Source organism: Capra hircus, chromosome 5 (assembly GCF_001704415.2).
Source record: "Capra hircus breed San Clemente chromosome 5, ASM170441v1, whole genome shotgun sequence".
Classification (NCBI taxonomy): domain Eukaryota; kingdom Metazoa; phylum Chordata; class Mammalia; order Artiodactyla; family Bovidae; genus Capra; species Capra hircus.
In genome coordinates this window covers 83,758,023-83,776,055 of record NC_030812.1, presented here as the reverse complement: position 1 = coordinate 83,776,055, position 18,033 = coordinate 83,758,023, and the positions used below count along the sequence as shown (strand labels likewise).

The window sequence follows — 18,033 nt, the reverse complement described above, 5'->3', positions numbered from 1 at the left end:
CTATTCATGCCTTGCTGGCTTGAGGCTTTTGATAGTTTGATTTTAGTAGACAGTTTATACTCCTACTTTTCTTATTATACACTCTAGGATAACAGGATAATTAGATGTGCCTTTTGGCTCTGAATGCTCCCTTATAACAAGGCCACAAAATGTGTTAAACTTGACAAACTTACTTCTAGAGATGAAGTAACAACTGGACTTTAAAAGTCTGACTCAGGGACATCCCTGATGGTCCAGTGACCAAGAATCCACCTTGCAGTGCAGGGGAATTGTGTTCCATCCCTGGTCAGGGAACCAAGATCTCACATACTGTGGAGTAACTAAACCTACGAGCCACAACTACTGAGCCCATGAGCCACAAATAGAGAGACCCTGTATGCCTCAAGGAAAGATCCTGCATGATGCAGCAAAGACCCGATACAGCCAGATAAATAAATAAATATTAAAAGAAACATGTGCTTTAAAAAAAGACTGACCTAATGACAACTTTAGTTCATTTAAGTGTAGACCAATAATATATTATCTAGTTATTACCACCATAAAATGTGAAACAGTAGCTTTATAATCAGTACAGGTATCCATATAAAATAGAATACTCTTTTTCCCTTGAAATCGTCTATCTGTTCATGCAATTATGTCAAGTTTTTGAAAATCCCAAGCAATGAAGCAACCACCATTTAAATCAGCAGAAAAAAAAAATCAGTTCACCCAGCTGAGGAAACATAATTATAATGCTGAATTTAAAAACCAATAGAATTTGCATTTACTATTATGAATAATTTAAGCCAATTATAAAAATAATGCCCCTATGCCTTTGAATTATGAAGTTAGGTGAGGACAGAGCTATGTTGTTATAAAGAAGAAAGCAAGAAACAACAACAACAAAAAAAACACTGACAAGAAATGGAAGTACAGCATATATAAACAAGATTAATTTAATAGGAGAAAATGTCTTCCAACTAAAAGCTTCTGGAAGTAAATGCATCATGTTTGCCAAATGAAAATCTTCTATGAAGTGGTTTAATTAATGATGATGATGAAGATGAAAAAATCATCATTTAAAAGAGTTTTCCTTACCAATTTGCTATCCCTCCTCCAGTAGTTAGGAAGTACTTCTGGAAACCGCAGACTGAAATATAATTACTTGCAAGTCCTCCTCTGGGGCTTCCCTGGTGGCCCAGGGGTAAAGAATCAGCCTGCTAATGCAGGAGACTCTGGTTTGATACCTAGTCTCGGAAGATCCCCTGGAGAAGGATATGGCAACCCACTCCAGTATTCTTGCCTGGAGAATTCCATGGACAGGGGAGCCTGGCAGGCTATAGCCCATGGGGTCGCAGTTCAGACACAACTTAGCGACTGAACAACAACAAGAAGAAGACCTTCCCTAGAGAGATGCGAGATAAGTGTAAGCCTATTGGCATACTTAAGGCAGGTATGATAACCAAGGATGAAACTGCTGGCGCTTTCAGGAAACCACTGGAAGGATGAGTAAGTCATTTGCTAACACAGGTTCATAAAGACAACTGCTGCAATCAACAGAATATCAAGTTATTTAAAAAATGCTTTGCATCCTGAGGTCAACTAGCATTTTGTCCATATATATATCCAAAGAGTTAAATTATAGGCAAATGTTTGAAAATGACAGGAAGTGAAGAAACAATGTGTTACCTCATCCTTGTACAGTATAGTCGAAACAGGGCAAACAACACAGGCGGTACCTGAACCAAACATCTCCCTCACCCGATTCTCCTCTACAGCTGTGGTCAAGTCATCCATGGTGAGGTATCTCTCTGATACCTTAAATTCACCCTGTTTGGAATAGAAATAAACAAATATAATTCAAGAGGGAGCAGACATATGTATACCTAGTGCTGATCCATGTTATTTGGCAGAAAAAAAAAAACAAGAACAAAATTCAGTAAAGCAATTCTCCTTCAATTAAAAAATAGATTATATATCTATATATATTTAAGGAAAAGACATGCAAAAAAATGCCCTGAGGTACGGATCTTTCTACTTTACCTTCTGACTGAACTGAAACAATGTCATAATCATGTTTAGAAGAAAAGCTGGAAAGAGTGACATCATCTTTTGGGAAACACACCAAGATGCTAAGCAACCTACTCCAAGGTCACACCATCTCTAAATGAGATGATCAGAATATAAAATATAAGATCAGCATGATAGAGTACACAGTATATTTTAATACTTGCTTTCTTTTCTGCCTTTTGTTTGTTATCATGGCCAAAGTTTCACAAGCTGATGCACTCGAGTGTCACCTAATGTGTGTTCCAAACCCTTATTATCATAAGACAAAGTACACTATTATCTAATATTAATAATTATAGCCACTATTTATTGAGCATCAGTTACATGCCACGTTCTCTAATTTTTAAGATGGGTCAGTTCAGCTCAGTCGTTCAGTCGTATCCGACTCTTTGCAACCCCATGAACCACAGCATGCCAGGCCTCCCTGTCCATCACCAACTTTTGGAGTCTACCCAAACCCATGTTCATTGAGTCAATGATGCTATCCAACCATCTCATCCTCTGTGGTCCCCTTCTCCTCCTGCCCTCAATCCCTCCCAGCATCAGGGTCTTTTCCAATGAGTCAGCTCTTCACATCAGGTGGCCAAAATATTGGAGTTTCAGCTTCAGCATCAGTCCTTCCAGAGAACCCCCAGGACTGATCTCCTTTAGAGTGGACTGGTTGGATCTCATTGCAGTCCAAGGGACTCTCAAGAGTCTTCTCCAACACCACAGTTCAAAAGCATCAATTCTTCGGCTCTCAGCTTGCTTTATAGTCCAACTCTCACATCCATACATGATTACTGGAAAAACCATAGCCTTGACTAGACGGACCTTTGTTGGCAAAGTAATGTCTCTGCTTTTCAATATGCTGTCTAGATTGGTCATAACTCTCCTTCCAAGGAGTAAGCGTCTTTTAATTTCATGACTGCAATCACGATCTGCAGTGATTTTGGAGCCCAGAAAAATAAAGTCAGCCACTGTTTCCCCATCTATCTGCCATGAAGTGATGGGACCGGATGCCATGATCTTAGTTTTCTGAATGTTGAGCTTTAGGCCAACTTTTTCACTCTCCTCTTTCACTTTCATCAAGAGGCTCTTTAGTTCTTCTTCCCTTTCTGCCATAAGGGTGGTGTCATCTGCATATGTGAGGTTATTGATATTTCTCCCGGCAGTCTTGATTCCAGCTTGTGCTTCTTCCAGCCCAGCGTTTCTCATGATGTGGTCTGCATATAAGTTAAATAAGCAGGGTGACAATATACAGCCTTGACGGACTCCTTTTCCTATTTGGAACCAGTCTGTTGTTCCATGTCCAGTTCTAACTGTTGCTTCCTGACCTGCATACAGGTTTCTCAAGAGGCAGGTTAGGTGGTCTGGTATTCCCATCTCTTTCAGAATTTTCCAGTTTATTGTGATCTACACAGTCAAAGACTTTGGCAAAGTCAATAAAGCAGAAATAGATGTTTTTCTGGAACTCTCTTGCTTTTTCAATGTTCCAATGGATGCTGGCAATTTGATCTCTGGTTCCTCTGCCTTTTCCAAAACCAGCTTGAACATAAGGAAGTTCACAGTTCATGTATTGCTGAAGCCTTGCTTGGAGAATTTTAAGCATTACTTTACTAGCGTGTGAGATGAGTGCAATTGTGTGGTAGTTTGAGCATTCTTTGCCATTGCCTTTCTTTGGGATTGGAATGAAAACTGACCTTTTCCAGTCCCGTGGCCACTGCTGAGTTTTCCATATTCGCTGGCATATTGAGTGCAACACTTTCACAGCGTCATCTTTCAGGATTTGAAATAGCTCAACTAGAATCCTATCACCTCCACTAGCTTCGTTTGTAGTGATGTTTCCTAAGGCCCACTTGACTTCACATTCCACGATGTCTGGCTCTAGATGAGTGATCACACCATCATGATTATCCGGGTCATGTTTTTTTGTACAGTTCTTCTGTGTATTCTTGCCACCTCTTCTTAATAGCTTCTGCTTCTGTTAAGTCCATACCATTTCTGTCCTTTATCGAGCCCATCTTTGCATGAAATGTTCCCTTGGTATCTCTAATTTTCTTGAAGAGATCTCTAGTTTTTCCCATTTTATTGTTTTCCTTCTTTGCATTGATAGCTTAAGGTGGGTATTATCACCCTATTTTACAGATGAGAAAATTGAGGTTCAAGGATGTTCAGTGACACCCCTGAGGCCTCACAGCTAGGAAATGGCAGAAACTGGATCTGAACTCAGGTCTGATCTCACTGACTCCAAATCTAGTCCTCTTTCTACTGTGTCTTTTATGAAGTAGAAACAGGGGCTGAGTTTCAATATCTGGAATATTTCATTACTTTAAAACATACATAGATAGCATATTTGAGAAATTACACTGTGTATTTTTTTTCCCCCAATTTCATTGGTTCAATTGACTTTACAGCAGTAATCCTCTTCTTTCTCTCTGATGCAGTTTCAGGTTGAGTTTCATCACAGAATTATTGGTATACTCTCTCATCAACTTCCGCTTAATTATTTGAACATCTGCTCAAAGATAGAAAGTGGGGGAAAAAAAAAAACCTGATGCTTTTAAGCTGTGTTTAAAGTATGTTTCATACTCATTCTTTAATCCGTTTAATTCTCATTCTTTGTTAGTAGTTAAAGCTCAAAAAAAAAAAAAAGAAGAAGAAGAAAGAAAAGCTGGTCAAGAGGCTATTTGAATTAAGGGCAGCAGAGAATGGATACTTTAAGTAAGAAGAGAGCATTTTTTTTTTAATGTACAAGTCCGCAACAGATACAAATGGAAATCACTGCCCTTGGCAAGATTCAAAGCATTAGAAGAGTGCTTCGTGCTGTAAGTATATTTGGAAAGATAAAAAAAATATATGCCTGCAACAGAAATGTGGCTTTTTGTAAGTTTCAATTTATCTCAGTCTGCAACTGCAATTAAGTTGTACAAAGGTAAGTAGATAAATAAATATATAAACTCCAGAAAATCAGCCAAGTTAAAGCTGAGTTTTGTGTTCTGGAAAAGAAAAAAAAAAAATCTCCTGTAAATAAACAGAATTGTTTTTCCTCTCCTTACCCTCCTTTATCTTTGGACAATTTTCCCCTGTCTGGCAAATACTGGTAACCCCCCACATGCCTCTTGGCGTGTATGTCTCACAGTTTTAAAAATAAATTATAGCTAAGGAGTCAAGAAAAAACTTCCTCCATAATAACCTATTTTTCATGCTAGCAAATCATTAGTGTGGGAAAGCATTTCCACTTGCAACTTGTCATCAAACCTTCTGTACTTGGTTGATTTTTCTCTTTAATGAAACAAAAATTACTGAGCTTGGAAAATACATCTTTCCAATTGCAAACATATTTAGGACAGGGCAAGCTGTTTGAAATTATACCAACAGTCTGTAAATGTCATGCCCAATGTGCCAGCCAGCATGTGGCAGTTGGGTCTTGTCTACTTCAGGGTTTTGTAGAATTATTTATAGCACATTTTCTCTACTTCCAAAGCCTTTTCCAAAGAAACTGTACTCTCCTAGATATGTGTATTTCTAAACATTTGTCCTATTAACACTGTTTGACCACAGTATGTTCAAAGCCTTTTCTTGTCCCCTGGAGACCATTTTAACACATGGGTCAAAAGTCCCATCCAAGAATCTTTGCCAGATTAACCAACTCATTCAATATTCATCTTGAATATGCGAAGTCATTTCCAATACCGAATGGTTTAACAGACTTGCCTGTGTCATGTAAATCAGAAAGGCTACTGAAAACAACTTTTCATTTACTTGAGTGTTTAGATTTTTAAAGGCTGGCGAAAAGGAAGTACACGGAGGATAAACCAGGTGAATTAATAGGAGACACCTGGCATAAAGCTTGAGTCTAGTACTAGAATACTTCTTCACTAGGACAACTTGCTAAACTGGTTTCTGCCTGCCCTTCCCTATAAACAGTACTTATTTGATAGTCTTGCCAAGACAGTCCTTCTAGAAGAGTTCTTTTCACTCAAGTTATGATTTAAAGATAAGATAACATTAGTTGGAGCTACAGGAGATTATTTTAACACTAAGCTGGACTTATTCTGATTACTTTTTATTTCATGCTTTTATAAAAGGGGTTCATGCCAAAGGTACCCACCCACTTATGTGCCAAGTCCAGAATGCTCTGCCTCATCACTCCCGGAAGAATGATGCCATCTAGCGGAGGAGTTGCCAGTTCTTCTTCTGTCAATTAGAAATTGGAATAGTTTCAAACTTTATTAGATGCTTTTCTAAACAACAAACACTTCTTGTTATTGTTCTGGTAACAAACACAAAAAGGGGGCCATTGTTCTGTACTGTCAAATTTTCCAAATCAACTCACACTTCAGGTAGATCCTTATATTTTCTTTAAAAGAAAAAAAATGCAGAAAAAAGAACAAGAAAGAAAATCAGTCATCCTTCTGCTTTAGTCACTAAGCTGTGCCCGACTCGTTGCAACTCCATGAAATATAGCCCACCAGGCTCCTCGAGGTCCACGGGATTTTTCAGGCAAGAATACTAGAGTGGGTTGATTTCCTTCTCCAAAAGATCTTCCTGCCCAGGGGTTGAACCTGCATCTCCTACATTGGCAGGTGGATTCTTTATCACTAAGCCACCAGGGAAGCCCAATCAGTCATTCTACTACCTTCAATTTATCCTTAACCAGTGAAGAATGAGATGGTTTCCCACTAACAAACAATAAGAGTTATAAAATACTCCAAAAAACAACATTCCAAAAGTCAAGAAACATTGCCAAGTCAAAAAGATTAAAGCTGGTTATGATTAGGAAAATGGAGGTAGACCCTTATCCAGAAACACTGGGCATTTCCCAACCTTCTAAGAGCACTGTGGGGCAACCCTGTCCTAAGAGGTATGCAGGCCCACTCAGGCTGCCGCTGCTCCCACACTGGCCCTGACAACTCTATCCAGCGACATTCAACCGTGGAGGAGCACCCACATCAAGCATGGAGACGCTGACTTCATCCTCTGAAATTTGAATGTAATGCATGCAGGGTGGGCTCAAGCATGGATATGCCCAACAAAGAAAGCATAAGAAAGAAGAAAAAAGGAAATCCAAACAACAAAATAACACTCCACGGGTGACCCACAGGGCCAAAGCCAAGACACTGGTCTACTAAGAGAAAGACTGCAGACACTCCCAACCACAGTGCAAGTTGGCACGATGACCTGTCTACAAGACTCAGTGTGGTGCTTCCCTGGGGGCCTAGCAGTTGAGAATTTGCCTGTCGATGCAGGGAACATAGGTTCGATCCCTGGTCGGGGAAGATCCCACAAGCCATGGGACAATTAAACTAAGCCTATGTGCCATAACTACTGAGTCTGGGTGCCACAGCTACTGAAGCTCATGAGCCTAGAGCCCGTGCTCCACAACAAAAGAAGCCATCCCTGTGAGAAGCCTGCACACTGCAACAAATAACCCCCGCTCGCAGCAACAAAGACCCAGTACACCCAAAAATAAATAAATCTTAGCAAAAAAAAAAAAAAAAAGTGTGGCACACCAGCCACACAGCCTCCTTACAGAAGGATGCCAACAAAGACCCAGTACACCCAAAAATAAATAAATCTTAGCAAAAAAAAAAAAGAGAGTGTGGCACACCAGCCACACAGCCTCCTTACAGAAGGATGCCTCTGGTACTCAACATTCCCTTTCCTCCTCACCTCTGGCACCCAGGAAGCTGAATCTAGTGGGAAATTTGAGCCTTAAACCATCATTTTTATTTAGATGTTGAACCTCAGGACAGATGTGTTGCCTGTCATGTGTCTGCAGAGGACTTCACAAGGGATGTTGGAAAGGACCACTGGGTAGCAAAAGTTGGGTAAAAATCGGTCTTTGAGCTCCAGAGTCACTTGATGCAGCCTGAAAGGACTTTAGAGATCACCTAGTGCAGTCCTGTTTTCCAGAAGGAGAAACTGAGGCTGAAGAAACATGGGACTTCCCAAGGTTGGTGACGCTGGGGAACACTGTCAGCGCTCAAGCCTCTCAACACTGTGGCCACCGCCATTTGCTTTTATAGGCTGTGCTCTGGACTCATCCACTCCACTGTGGCCACATGAGACGTCCCCAACAACAACACAGCTCTCTGGAATGCAAGGACTCTATGTTTACTCCTGTGTCCCCAAAACTCAACAACATGCCTGGCCCAGAGTGATATGTAATACATGTTTTTGAGTTTGTTTGTTTGTTTTTAAAAAAAAAAAAAAAACAAAAAAAAACACCTCTTGCTAGGGTATAGCAGTATGATTTCTTTGAATTTTGAGTCAAAAAATCATCTGCTGAAAACCACTGTTTCAAAAGAAGAAAATTTGTTTTCGGCAATGTTTTGGGGGCTACTTTGATCTCAAGATAAACACGTGTTTTGCAATAGCAAGCAAGCTGGATATATGGATGTACAGATCTATACATGTATGCACACATATACCCCACACATATAAACAAACAATTCTAGTGCCCCCAAACTGGACCTCCCCTAAAGCTTGCTGGGCTTTAAGACCATGTGCTAAGTCACTTCAGTCGTGTCCAACTCTTTGTGACCTCATGGACTGTAGCCCACCAGGCTCCTTTGTTCATAGGATTCTCCAGGCAAAAATACTGGAATGGGTTGCCATACCCTCCTCCTAAGACTGCATAGAGTTCAATGAAAACAGTGGCCCCGCGTGTGCAAATGCAGTTTTGTGAAACATATGTAACACCCAAATCTGTAACCGCTAGCCTGAGGTCAAGGAACAGAACATCTGCTTCTCTGGCTGCCAGACAGAGATGATGACATGACAACATTTGGGTGAGAAATATTCATTTTCCTCTGCAACCACAAACAAGCTTACAAGAGCCAGAATGAGCTCCAGATTGCTCAACAGGAGGAAAACAGAGCCTAAGAACACAGCTTGTTTTTGACAGAGAAATCATTTGGGGGAGATGAAGAGTTTAGAAGCAATAACAGCAGGATTCATCTGACTTCCCAAATTCAAGCACTAATGAGAACCAGGAATGTGGGTTTGTGTTAATGACCCAAACACCAACAGCACAATCATTCATTCATTCAGCAATATATACTGAGCATCTATCAGTATCAGTGTCAGCATCAGTGCCGCTGGCCATTCTAAGTATGAGGGATACATCAGGGAACAAAATTGATGTGACTCCTTGCTCACTTTCTAATGGGCAGAGGCAAACAATTATATTAAATAGCATGTTAGGCAATGGGAGGGGAAAAAAAGAAGGTGATGGGGAGTGTTGGGGAGAGAGTTTAAGATTTGTATTAAGGTATCCAAGAAAAGGCTTACTAAGAATGGGTGTCTGGCAAAGACTTGAAGGAGGTGAGTGAACAGCCACCTAGCAAGAGTACTCTGAGCAGAGCTGGTGTAAATGCATCGCAAACTCACTGTGAAACTCAACCATGACAATCCCATCTTACTTTCACAGTAGTTCCAGTGTCTAGTATTAGATAATATTGCTTTCTCAACAGTGAACAGTAAGTGTGTATGTCATATGACTCATTAATGAAATAAAACAGAATTGGGGGCCATGTGACCTTACAATCAGGGCTGCAGTTATGGAATCAAAACCCACATGAATAGACACTCAGAAAGGACCTCCTGTATAGCACAGGGAACTCTACTCAGTGTTGTGATAACCTATAAGGGAAAAGAATTTTAAAAAGAATATAAACACACACACACACACTGAATCACTTTGATATACACCTGAAACTAACACAACCTTGTCAATCAACTATACTTCGGTTTAAAAACAAAAACAAAAAAACCCATGAGTTCCAAGCCAAGTGCCACAAAACGGCACAGCACTGTGGCAGCTACCTTGGCCCAAAGGAATGGTGAGTGGGTGCTCATGGAAAGAACTCTGCTTGTAACTCTTACTGGAAAGCTTTTTGGGAAAAAAAACTCAACATTTTGCTGATTTTCAGTGCATTATTCTTTGTCTTCTCCTAAAGCCACACAGTATAAATCAAAGTTACTAGACTTGCTGTAATGTCTGTTTTCTTTTTAAGCCCAAAGATTGTTCCTGACATTTCCCTCACTTCTCTCAGAGTACTGTTCAAACATTTGTTCCATTTCCTTTCTCCTTAAATTTTATCTGATCTGTCAGTGAACAGCATCTTCACATTAAAACTACTTATTTCAGGCAACCATAACCTGAATAGGAACTCTCAAGGTCTTGTATATTTTATAAGAGTCAGAAGACAAATTCATTCAATTCTCTTCTGACCTTTAAAAGCCATGGAAATGGTTCATGATCATTGTTTGCATAAGAGGTCATTTTTCACCAGGACAGTTTCTGGTGTTTCTGGTTAAATCATGTAGCTCTGATTCAGACTGTGCTTAAATCCTGACATCTCCCCATCCATAAATAAGGATGGTGCCACTTCTGTATGATGTCACTGGTTTTGTTTGGGACTGCATGGGTTTTCTTGGCGATGGGGAAGGCAGTGGGTAGATGGAAAGAATGAACTGAATCGATTTATTATCTCCTATGTACAGAGTTCAACAGTGGCTGTCAACTTTCAGGAACAGCTTTTGATATATGTCATATGCAATAACTCCAAATTAGAAATCACAGATATTCCAGTACAGATTTTGTTTTTCAAGAGTGTCAACTACAAACAGCCAGGTATGGAAGGACAAACATAATCTATACCTGGCTTTTCATATGCCAAGTGTTACCAAGGATCAATCCCAGAACGTGGTGTACTCACCACACCTTCGGTTTGTTCTCGCTGGGACTGGAATATAAGGCTCATTTTGTAATTCTCTGAAAGCAATGCTCAAATTAGCTCTGAAGTCAGCTACATCTGAATCACCATTTCCCTCTATCTGTAGCCAAATAACAAAAGAGCAAGAGGCTACTATATCTGCTTTAAAATTAAAATTTCATTTAAAATCTGAATTAAAACCAATCCCAAGATTTCAGCAGTATTAGGTTGGTCAAAAAATTGTTCAAACTCAACTCAATCTTTGAAAACTTATCATTTTCCATTTGGGCTTTCCCTGGTGGCTCAGACCGTAAAGAATCCGCCTGCAGTGCAGGAGACTCGGGTTCAATCTCTGGCTTAGGAAGATCCCCTGGAGAAGGGAATGACTACCCACTCCAGTATTCTTGCCTGGAGAATCCCATAGACAGAGGAGCTACATTTGGAAACTTATCATTTTACATTTCTAGTCTGTGGTTTCTGCCAACTAATTTCAAAGAAAAGAACTGCAAAGAAGGAAAGTGAGCATTCAGGATATTAAGGATAATAAATAAGTACTGATTTTTGTAGTAGACATATATTAATGGTCTTAAATGAACCACAATCTAAATACAATCCCCAAATAAGGCCAATTTGTCCTAAAAACGGTGTCCTTTATTCAAATAGAGCTCCAGTGTAAATCTGGAAGGCTTCTAATGTATTATCAAAATATGTAGAAAGGGCAATGATTGTTAAACGAATTACAATAAAGAGTGCACTAAATTTCATATCAGTAGAAAGAGCAGACTATGGTTATCACTATAGTGTCTTATACATAGTATATGGTAAATGACCACAGGCTTCCCCACTGGCTCCGATGTAAAGAATCCACCTGCTACGGAGGAGAGGTGGGTTCAATCCCTGGGTTGGGAAGAGTCCCTGGAGGAGAACATGGTAACCTACTCCAGTATTCTTGCCTGGGAAATGCCATGGGCAGAGAAGCCTAGCGGGCTAATCCATGAGGCTGCAAAGAGTCAGACACGGCTGAAGCAACTGAGCATGCATGCATGCATGGTAAGTGACCACTGAAATAATCAGACAGGAAAAATGATAAGATAATAAAAAGGATAAGGCAGCACATTTTCAAATAGTGGAGATTTAAATTCCTTAAGTTGACAACTCAAAAGTAAGTACATCTAAAGCCAAAAAACAAAACCAAAAATCTTTGTAAATACTGTAAACTCATGTAAACTTGGACAGCAGAAGCACAGAAAATCTTAAGATCTTGGAATTGTGCTCCTTGTTCTCTTGTTCTAAGGTTTTAGTTCTTTTCTCTCCAATCCCACTGAAAATGATTGAAAAACAGCAGAGCGCTGAAATCTGAGTGGGTTACCTCCATCTTCATTTATCCAATAAAGAAAAAGATTCATAGTTCCAACTTCAGTTATTTGATTATCTTCTCCATAGAGCCACAGAACCTGCTGACACGCATTTTCCACTGCTTCACATTGGGCAAAAAGAGATGAGCCATAATTCCTTTTAAGAAAGAGGAAACACATGATTATGAATATACTTCAGCCCCTACCTCCCAGCAAGTCTTTAATTCAAGCATGGATGTAGTCAATGTACGAGGTTCTTAATTATATATCCTCTCCAGTTAACTGCATAATATTAGAGGAAACACATTAGAGAATCTATGTGGTCTAACCGCATTCATTTGGGAGAGAGAGATCAAAGAAACATTGTGCAATTCTAACTTGAAAAGAGAAAACACAGGTGAAGAGCCAAGTCAACAACACTTAAAAGTTATTGAGTATTTTTTTCACATGCCAATCAATTGTATATGAATTACTTCATTTTGGAGGCGTGCTAATTTTTCCCTTTGTTCTAATGTTCTAGTTCTTTGCACTGGAAAAGACCATGATGCTGGGAAAGATTGAAGGCAAAAGGAGAAGAGGGCAGCAGGGGATGAGCTGGTTAGATAGCATCACTGACTCAATGGACATGAATCTAAGCAAATTCTCGGAGACAGTGAAGGACACAGAAGTCCAGCGTGTTGCAGTCAATGGGGGTCGCAAAGAGTCACACATGACTTAGCGACTGAACAAGAATATTCCATTTAAACCCCACAAAACACTATTGAGTTCACGATGATCATTAGTCCCTTGGTTCAGATGAGACACTGAGGCTTAGAGAAGTAACTTGTATCAAGTTATATGTGTTCATTAGCAGAGCACCAACTCCGTGCTTTAACTGGTACCTTTCAATATAATCAAGAAATACCTATTGTTCAACGTCTAAATTCCCTAAAAGTAAGACAAGAGGCTAAAAATTCCTGATTTTAACCAAGAAGTATTCCAAAAACCTGTTTTTCTCAATCAATACTATTCACCTTGGATTATTCAAAGGAACATGGCATATCTTCCTGGAATGACAATGTAGTTTATAATAGTAATTTATTTACTCATTCATTCATTCATTTGTTACCTGACTCCTAGAAGTTTAAGTAAACTTGGTAGGGGAGCACTTTCCTCTGTAAGTCAGAGTGTTAGATATAACTGACATTTAACACACACATACACATGGCTCGTGGAGAATAAATTCAAACTAAAGAGACAAGAAATTTAGATATATTGGAATTCTTTTTAAAGAAGATATATTTTGACAAATGGTCTATCATTTGGAAGGAGAAATGACTTCTAAATTAAACAGAAATATTAATGCTTTTTATACCTTAAATTTTTATTTGGCATAAGTAGGTTCATTCATAATGATGCCTAGCTCTCACTATCCTCATTAATGAGTTCTCCAACTATATGTTGCCTTAGGAGAAAAGGACTGGGGCTTCCCTGGTGGCTCAGAGGTCTGCCTGCAATGCAGGAGACCTGGGTTCGATCCCTGGGTCAGGAATATCCCCTGGAGAAGGAAATGGCAACCCACTCCAGTACTCTTGCCTGGAAAATCCCATGGACAGAGAAGCCTGGTAGACTACAGTCCATGGGATCGCAAAGAGTCAGACACAACTGAGCAACTTCACTTTCACTTTAGGAGAAAAGGAAGTAATATTTTAAATTTATCTTTTATTAAACTTAAATGGGAAAAGTATTCAGTAGAATATAAAATATGAATCAATGCTTTAGATAAAACATGAGAGTCCTTAAACATATGTGATGCTTGTTTGCCTTTCTATGCTTCTGGCTATATAATTCACTTTCCTTGGCTTTTAGAAGATATCAGCAAACAAGTTTGAAAGCACTCCTCTAAGACAGTCAGGACTAGGAAAAAACCCTAGACCCATCCTTGGACTATGAAGCCCCAAGAAGAACATAGAAACAATCAAACATACTACCAAAAAATTAATGTTATTATTACCTTCCAGAAAATACCCACCTAGGCCTTTTAAATGATCTCTTTTATATCTGGGCAAGATTAAATTTTTAGTATTTCCTAAGTTAAAGTGTAACTTAAACACAGAAGCCATATATCACAGTGGCTACATGCCATTCTCATCTGCACAGCTTCTCCTCTCTTCCAACTGTATTCTCCTGGGCCCTTCCTATGCAGCCAAGTCATTCTGCTTGGGTGGACAATCATAGCATCCTGCCCCTATCACAACTGAAGAAAAGGGTGGGCAAGTAACTAAGTTGTTCATAAGTTCTTCTTTGAGTTTACTCACTTATTCATTTCAATGTACAAAACCCTTTGAAAAATGTAGTTTTCCCCTTTGAGAATGGTGGCAGCTTGTCTGCTATGATGCTGGGTCTCTCGTATCCATGATCACCAGCCTTCAAAGGAGAAGATATCTGAATTAGGAGAGCCTTATGCTAACACGTAGCCAGAAGCTTAGACAAGAGATGGGGGAAGGATGGAAAGAGAGGGCAAGGAGAGAAGAGAGAGACTGGGGTGGACGTAGCACGAGCAGGACATACGCAAGGGCAAAGCAATCTGGCGACAATGATTCGAGCTCTTATTGGCCCACAGCTGCCATCCTACTAACATGAGCCAGTCATTCCCCTCTCTACTCAAGATGCACTGAGTTAGTGTTCTGACCTGTAACTCAAAGACTAGTGACTAATGACTGAATTATTCTAGAAAGCTATGGGAAACAGACATCATACAATCTGGGGAATGATGAGATTTACTTACACCAGGGTATTCAGATTCCTTTAAAAGACCCTCAACATGTATACTTCAAAACACAGGCAATGAAATGTAAATTACTAGTCAGTCTGGAGATGACACAATTCTGATATTCAGGAGGCTTTCATTCTTAATGACCATAGAACATCAGACCACCCATATTCAGAACTAATGGCAAATACGCAGTCACTGGGTTCAATGATGAATACTTTTTAAGGAGTACAGACCAGCCTGCAGGGAGTCTGTAGACAGAGCATGGGCTTGGAGCCAACAGGCCCGCATGCAGCTCTTTACTGTCTACTTCTTGTTTAGCTGCTAAGTTATATGCGACTCTCTTGTGACCCCATGGACTGTAGTCCACCTGCCTCCTCTGTCCATGGGACTTCCCAGGCACGAATACTGGAGTGGGTATCTCCTCCAGGGGATCTTCCTGACCCAGGGATTGAACCTGCATCTGCCTCACTGACAAGTGGATTCTTTACCACTGAGCCCAGGGAAGTCCATTTATAGGTGTGTTTTTCCCCCAATACAAATGTGTATCAAAATTCTCTCTCAGGTGTAAACTGTATTATTAATGTCCACTGGGTTATTGATACTTTGGTAATATACTTGGGCTTCCTTCCACATGCTGCCAATATTAAGAAGGAAAACACATGTCCTTGGAGGAAAGAGGAAAATGAAAAAGTAGGAAAACTGTCTACATATAATTTTAATGTGGAATCTGGGAGACTAGGAATATTAAATACATCCCTCCAAAAGAGTAAATCCTACTGTGTGCAATCTAACTGATTACTCCTAGGAGAGAGTCCAGGAGATAAAACCAGAAAGAAAGAGAGCCTCATAATATAAACTATTGTCTGTTGAGGGAGTACCACCTACCAGGCAGGGTGCTAGGTTCTGAACCCCATTATTTCAACAAATTGTGTTAACACAACCCAGATGTTATTATACTTTTGAGGACTTGTAGGGAGAAAGGACTTAATTGCATAAGATCATGCAGATATGTGCACGATTTATGGGTATCTCTTATTCCCAGATCCACACTGGAAACTGCCAGGTTCTAACTCCATACTTGTTGAGAGCTCCCTAAGTGCCAGCCAGGATCCTAGGCACTTCACATTATCCTCCTTCATCCTCACAGGTAAAGTGGGCATTATTACCCTCACTTTATCAATGAGGAAACTAAGGCTTAGAATTTAAATTAATCTGTTCAAAAAGTTCTAAGATTAAAAAATTTAATCTTAGAATTTAAAAAATACATATATTCTCTCTCTTCCTCAGACTCACTTAGACAGAAAGCAGAAAATTCTTGAGCTCGTGAAAGTCAATAGATATTTAATAACTACCAATTGACTACAGAGATACTAAAAAAAGATTAGAAGGTAACTATTGAATAAGTTGGAGGAGGGCATGGCAACCCATTTCAGCATTCTTGCCTGGAGAATGCCCATGGACAGAGGAGCCTGGAGGGCTACAGTCCATGGGGTTGCAAAGAGTCGGACACGACTGAGCAACTAAGCCCAGCACAGCACTGAATCAGTCAGGTCTAGAAAAGAACAATAATACATAAATCTAAGGGTGCCGCCAAATGTCTCTCTTAACTAAACTGAATGACGGCAGATGCAAAATCATTTGTTTCCCTGTGCTCCTCCAGGTTGGGAGTACAGGAGCAGAGAGCTTTGAAACTCTTGGAAGCAACAGGCGGGTTTGTGACGAATCCACTCTCTGCTTCAAGCCTGCCCTCTTGCCAGTTTTGCTTTTATGTATGAGGCCCAATACTCTCTTCTCTAAGAAATTTCAAGTCAATGTCCACTGATTCTGGTCCACATGAGCCTAATGAGTCAAACTAGTAATTTATTTTATAGTTGGCTTTATTTCTTAGAGAAGTTGCAGATTACAGAAAACCTGAGCAAAAAACAGAGCTTCTATAACTCTTCTTCCTCAATTGCCATTTCCCTTCTTATTAACATCTCACACCGGTGGGGTACACTTGTTATAACTGATGAGACAATATTGAAACCCTAGTTGTTCATAGTAACACCAGAGTTCAGTCTCTGTGTTGTACAGAAAGTATTGATTTTTAATTGCTCTTTAATGATCATATATTCTATGAGACTGCCTCAATATCATCTTTGTAACAAATAACCATCTGCCCAGACACCAAACTAAAGGATCCCCTGCAGTTTGCGTCTCCATGTTATCTTTTCCCAAGGCAGGTAGGGGGAGCTAGAGAGTAAGATTTAAAGAGGAAAAAATTTTATGTTATCTCTTCATCAAGACGGTTGCTTTACCGCACTGTGCACGGAGAGAAGTTTTAATAGACTAATACAGATATGCTCTGTGAATAAGTCTGAAAGGTAAAGAAGCCATTGAGAGAATAAACAAAAAAGTTTTTGACCTGGCTAGCCTAGGACTTAGGAAGGAGATCAACACGGAATAAAGTGACTTAGTTTATTTAATGAACTCCATCAGAATTGTTTTCTTTTTTTTCCTGGGCTTCCCTCATAGCTCAGTCAGTAAAGAATCTGCCTGCAATGCGGGATACCTGGGTTTGATCCCTGGGTTGGGAAGATGCCCTGGAGAAGGAAATGGCAATCTATTCTAGTATTCTTGCCTGGACAATTCCATGGACAGAAGAGCCTGGCATGCTGCGGTCCATGCGGTTGCAAGAGTCGGATACACCCTAGCAACTAAGCCACCACCGTCAGGATTTTTCTGACCCGATGAGGGAATGCAGTTAGTGAGTGAATGCCAGTAGGGATGACAGGACATAGCATTTTACCACCATGCCTTTTTGGGGATAGAAAAGTGAGAAATAGAAAGTCTATGGAGGGTTCAAAGCCAGCTGTCAAGGTCTCTCTGGCATGTCAGCACCACATCCTTTCTCTCTCCCAGGGCTCTGAGACTTTACAGTTTGCACCAGGGCCCAGAAGACTGCCACTGAGTCACCTTGCAGGCCAGCTGGTGCTCTTCCAAAGGAAGAGCCAGGCTGGGTAACCCGGCTATTCTTGTTCACCCGTCGGGGCATTCCCGATTCACGGCCAAGTCCACCCCTGAAATTGTCTAACACTTTCAAATGCTCTTTTATTTCCAGTCAGCTACATATGGCCTATGAGACTGGCCTGACCGAGCCAAAGCAGGGCTGTCCCACAGCCAGTTGGCA

General features: G+C 40.2%; 1 protein-coding gene across 4 annotated transcripts in view; it reads right to left on the bottom strand.

The window, feature by feature from the left end:
- BCAT1 (branched chain amino acid transaminase 1) overlaps window positions 1–18,033 on the bottom strand; it is a 116,647-nt gene that overhangs the window by 12,949 nt on the left and 85,665 nt on the right. For all 4 annotated transcript variants that reach the window (XM_018048394.1, XM_018048393.1, XM_013964159.2 and 1 more), the window contains exons 7-9: window positions 12,124–12,266; window positions 6,143–6,228; window positions 1,669–1,809 (exon numbers count right to left, since the gene is read on the bottom strand). In XM_018048394.1, the coding sequence (XP_017903883.1) occupies window positions 1,669–1,809; window positions 6,143–6,228; window positions 12,124–12,266 (370 nt within the window). The remainder of the gene's footprint in view (window positions 1–1,668; window positions 1,810–6,142; window positions 6,229–12,123; window positions 12,267–18,033) is intronic.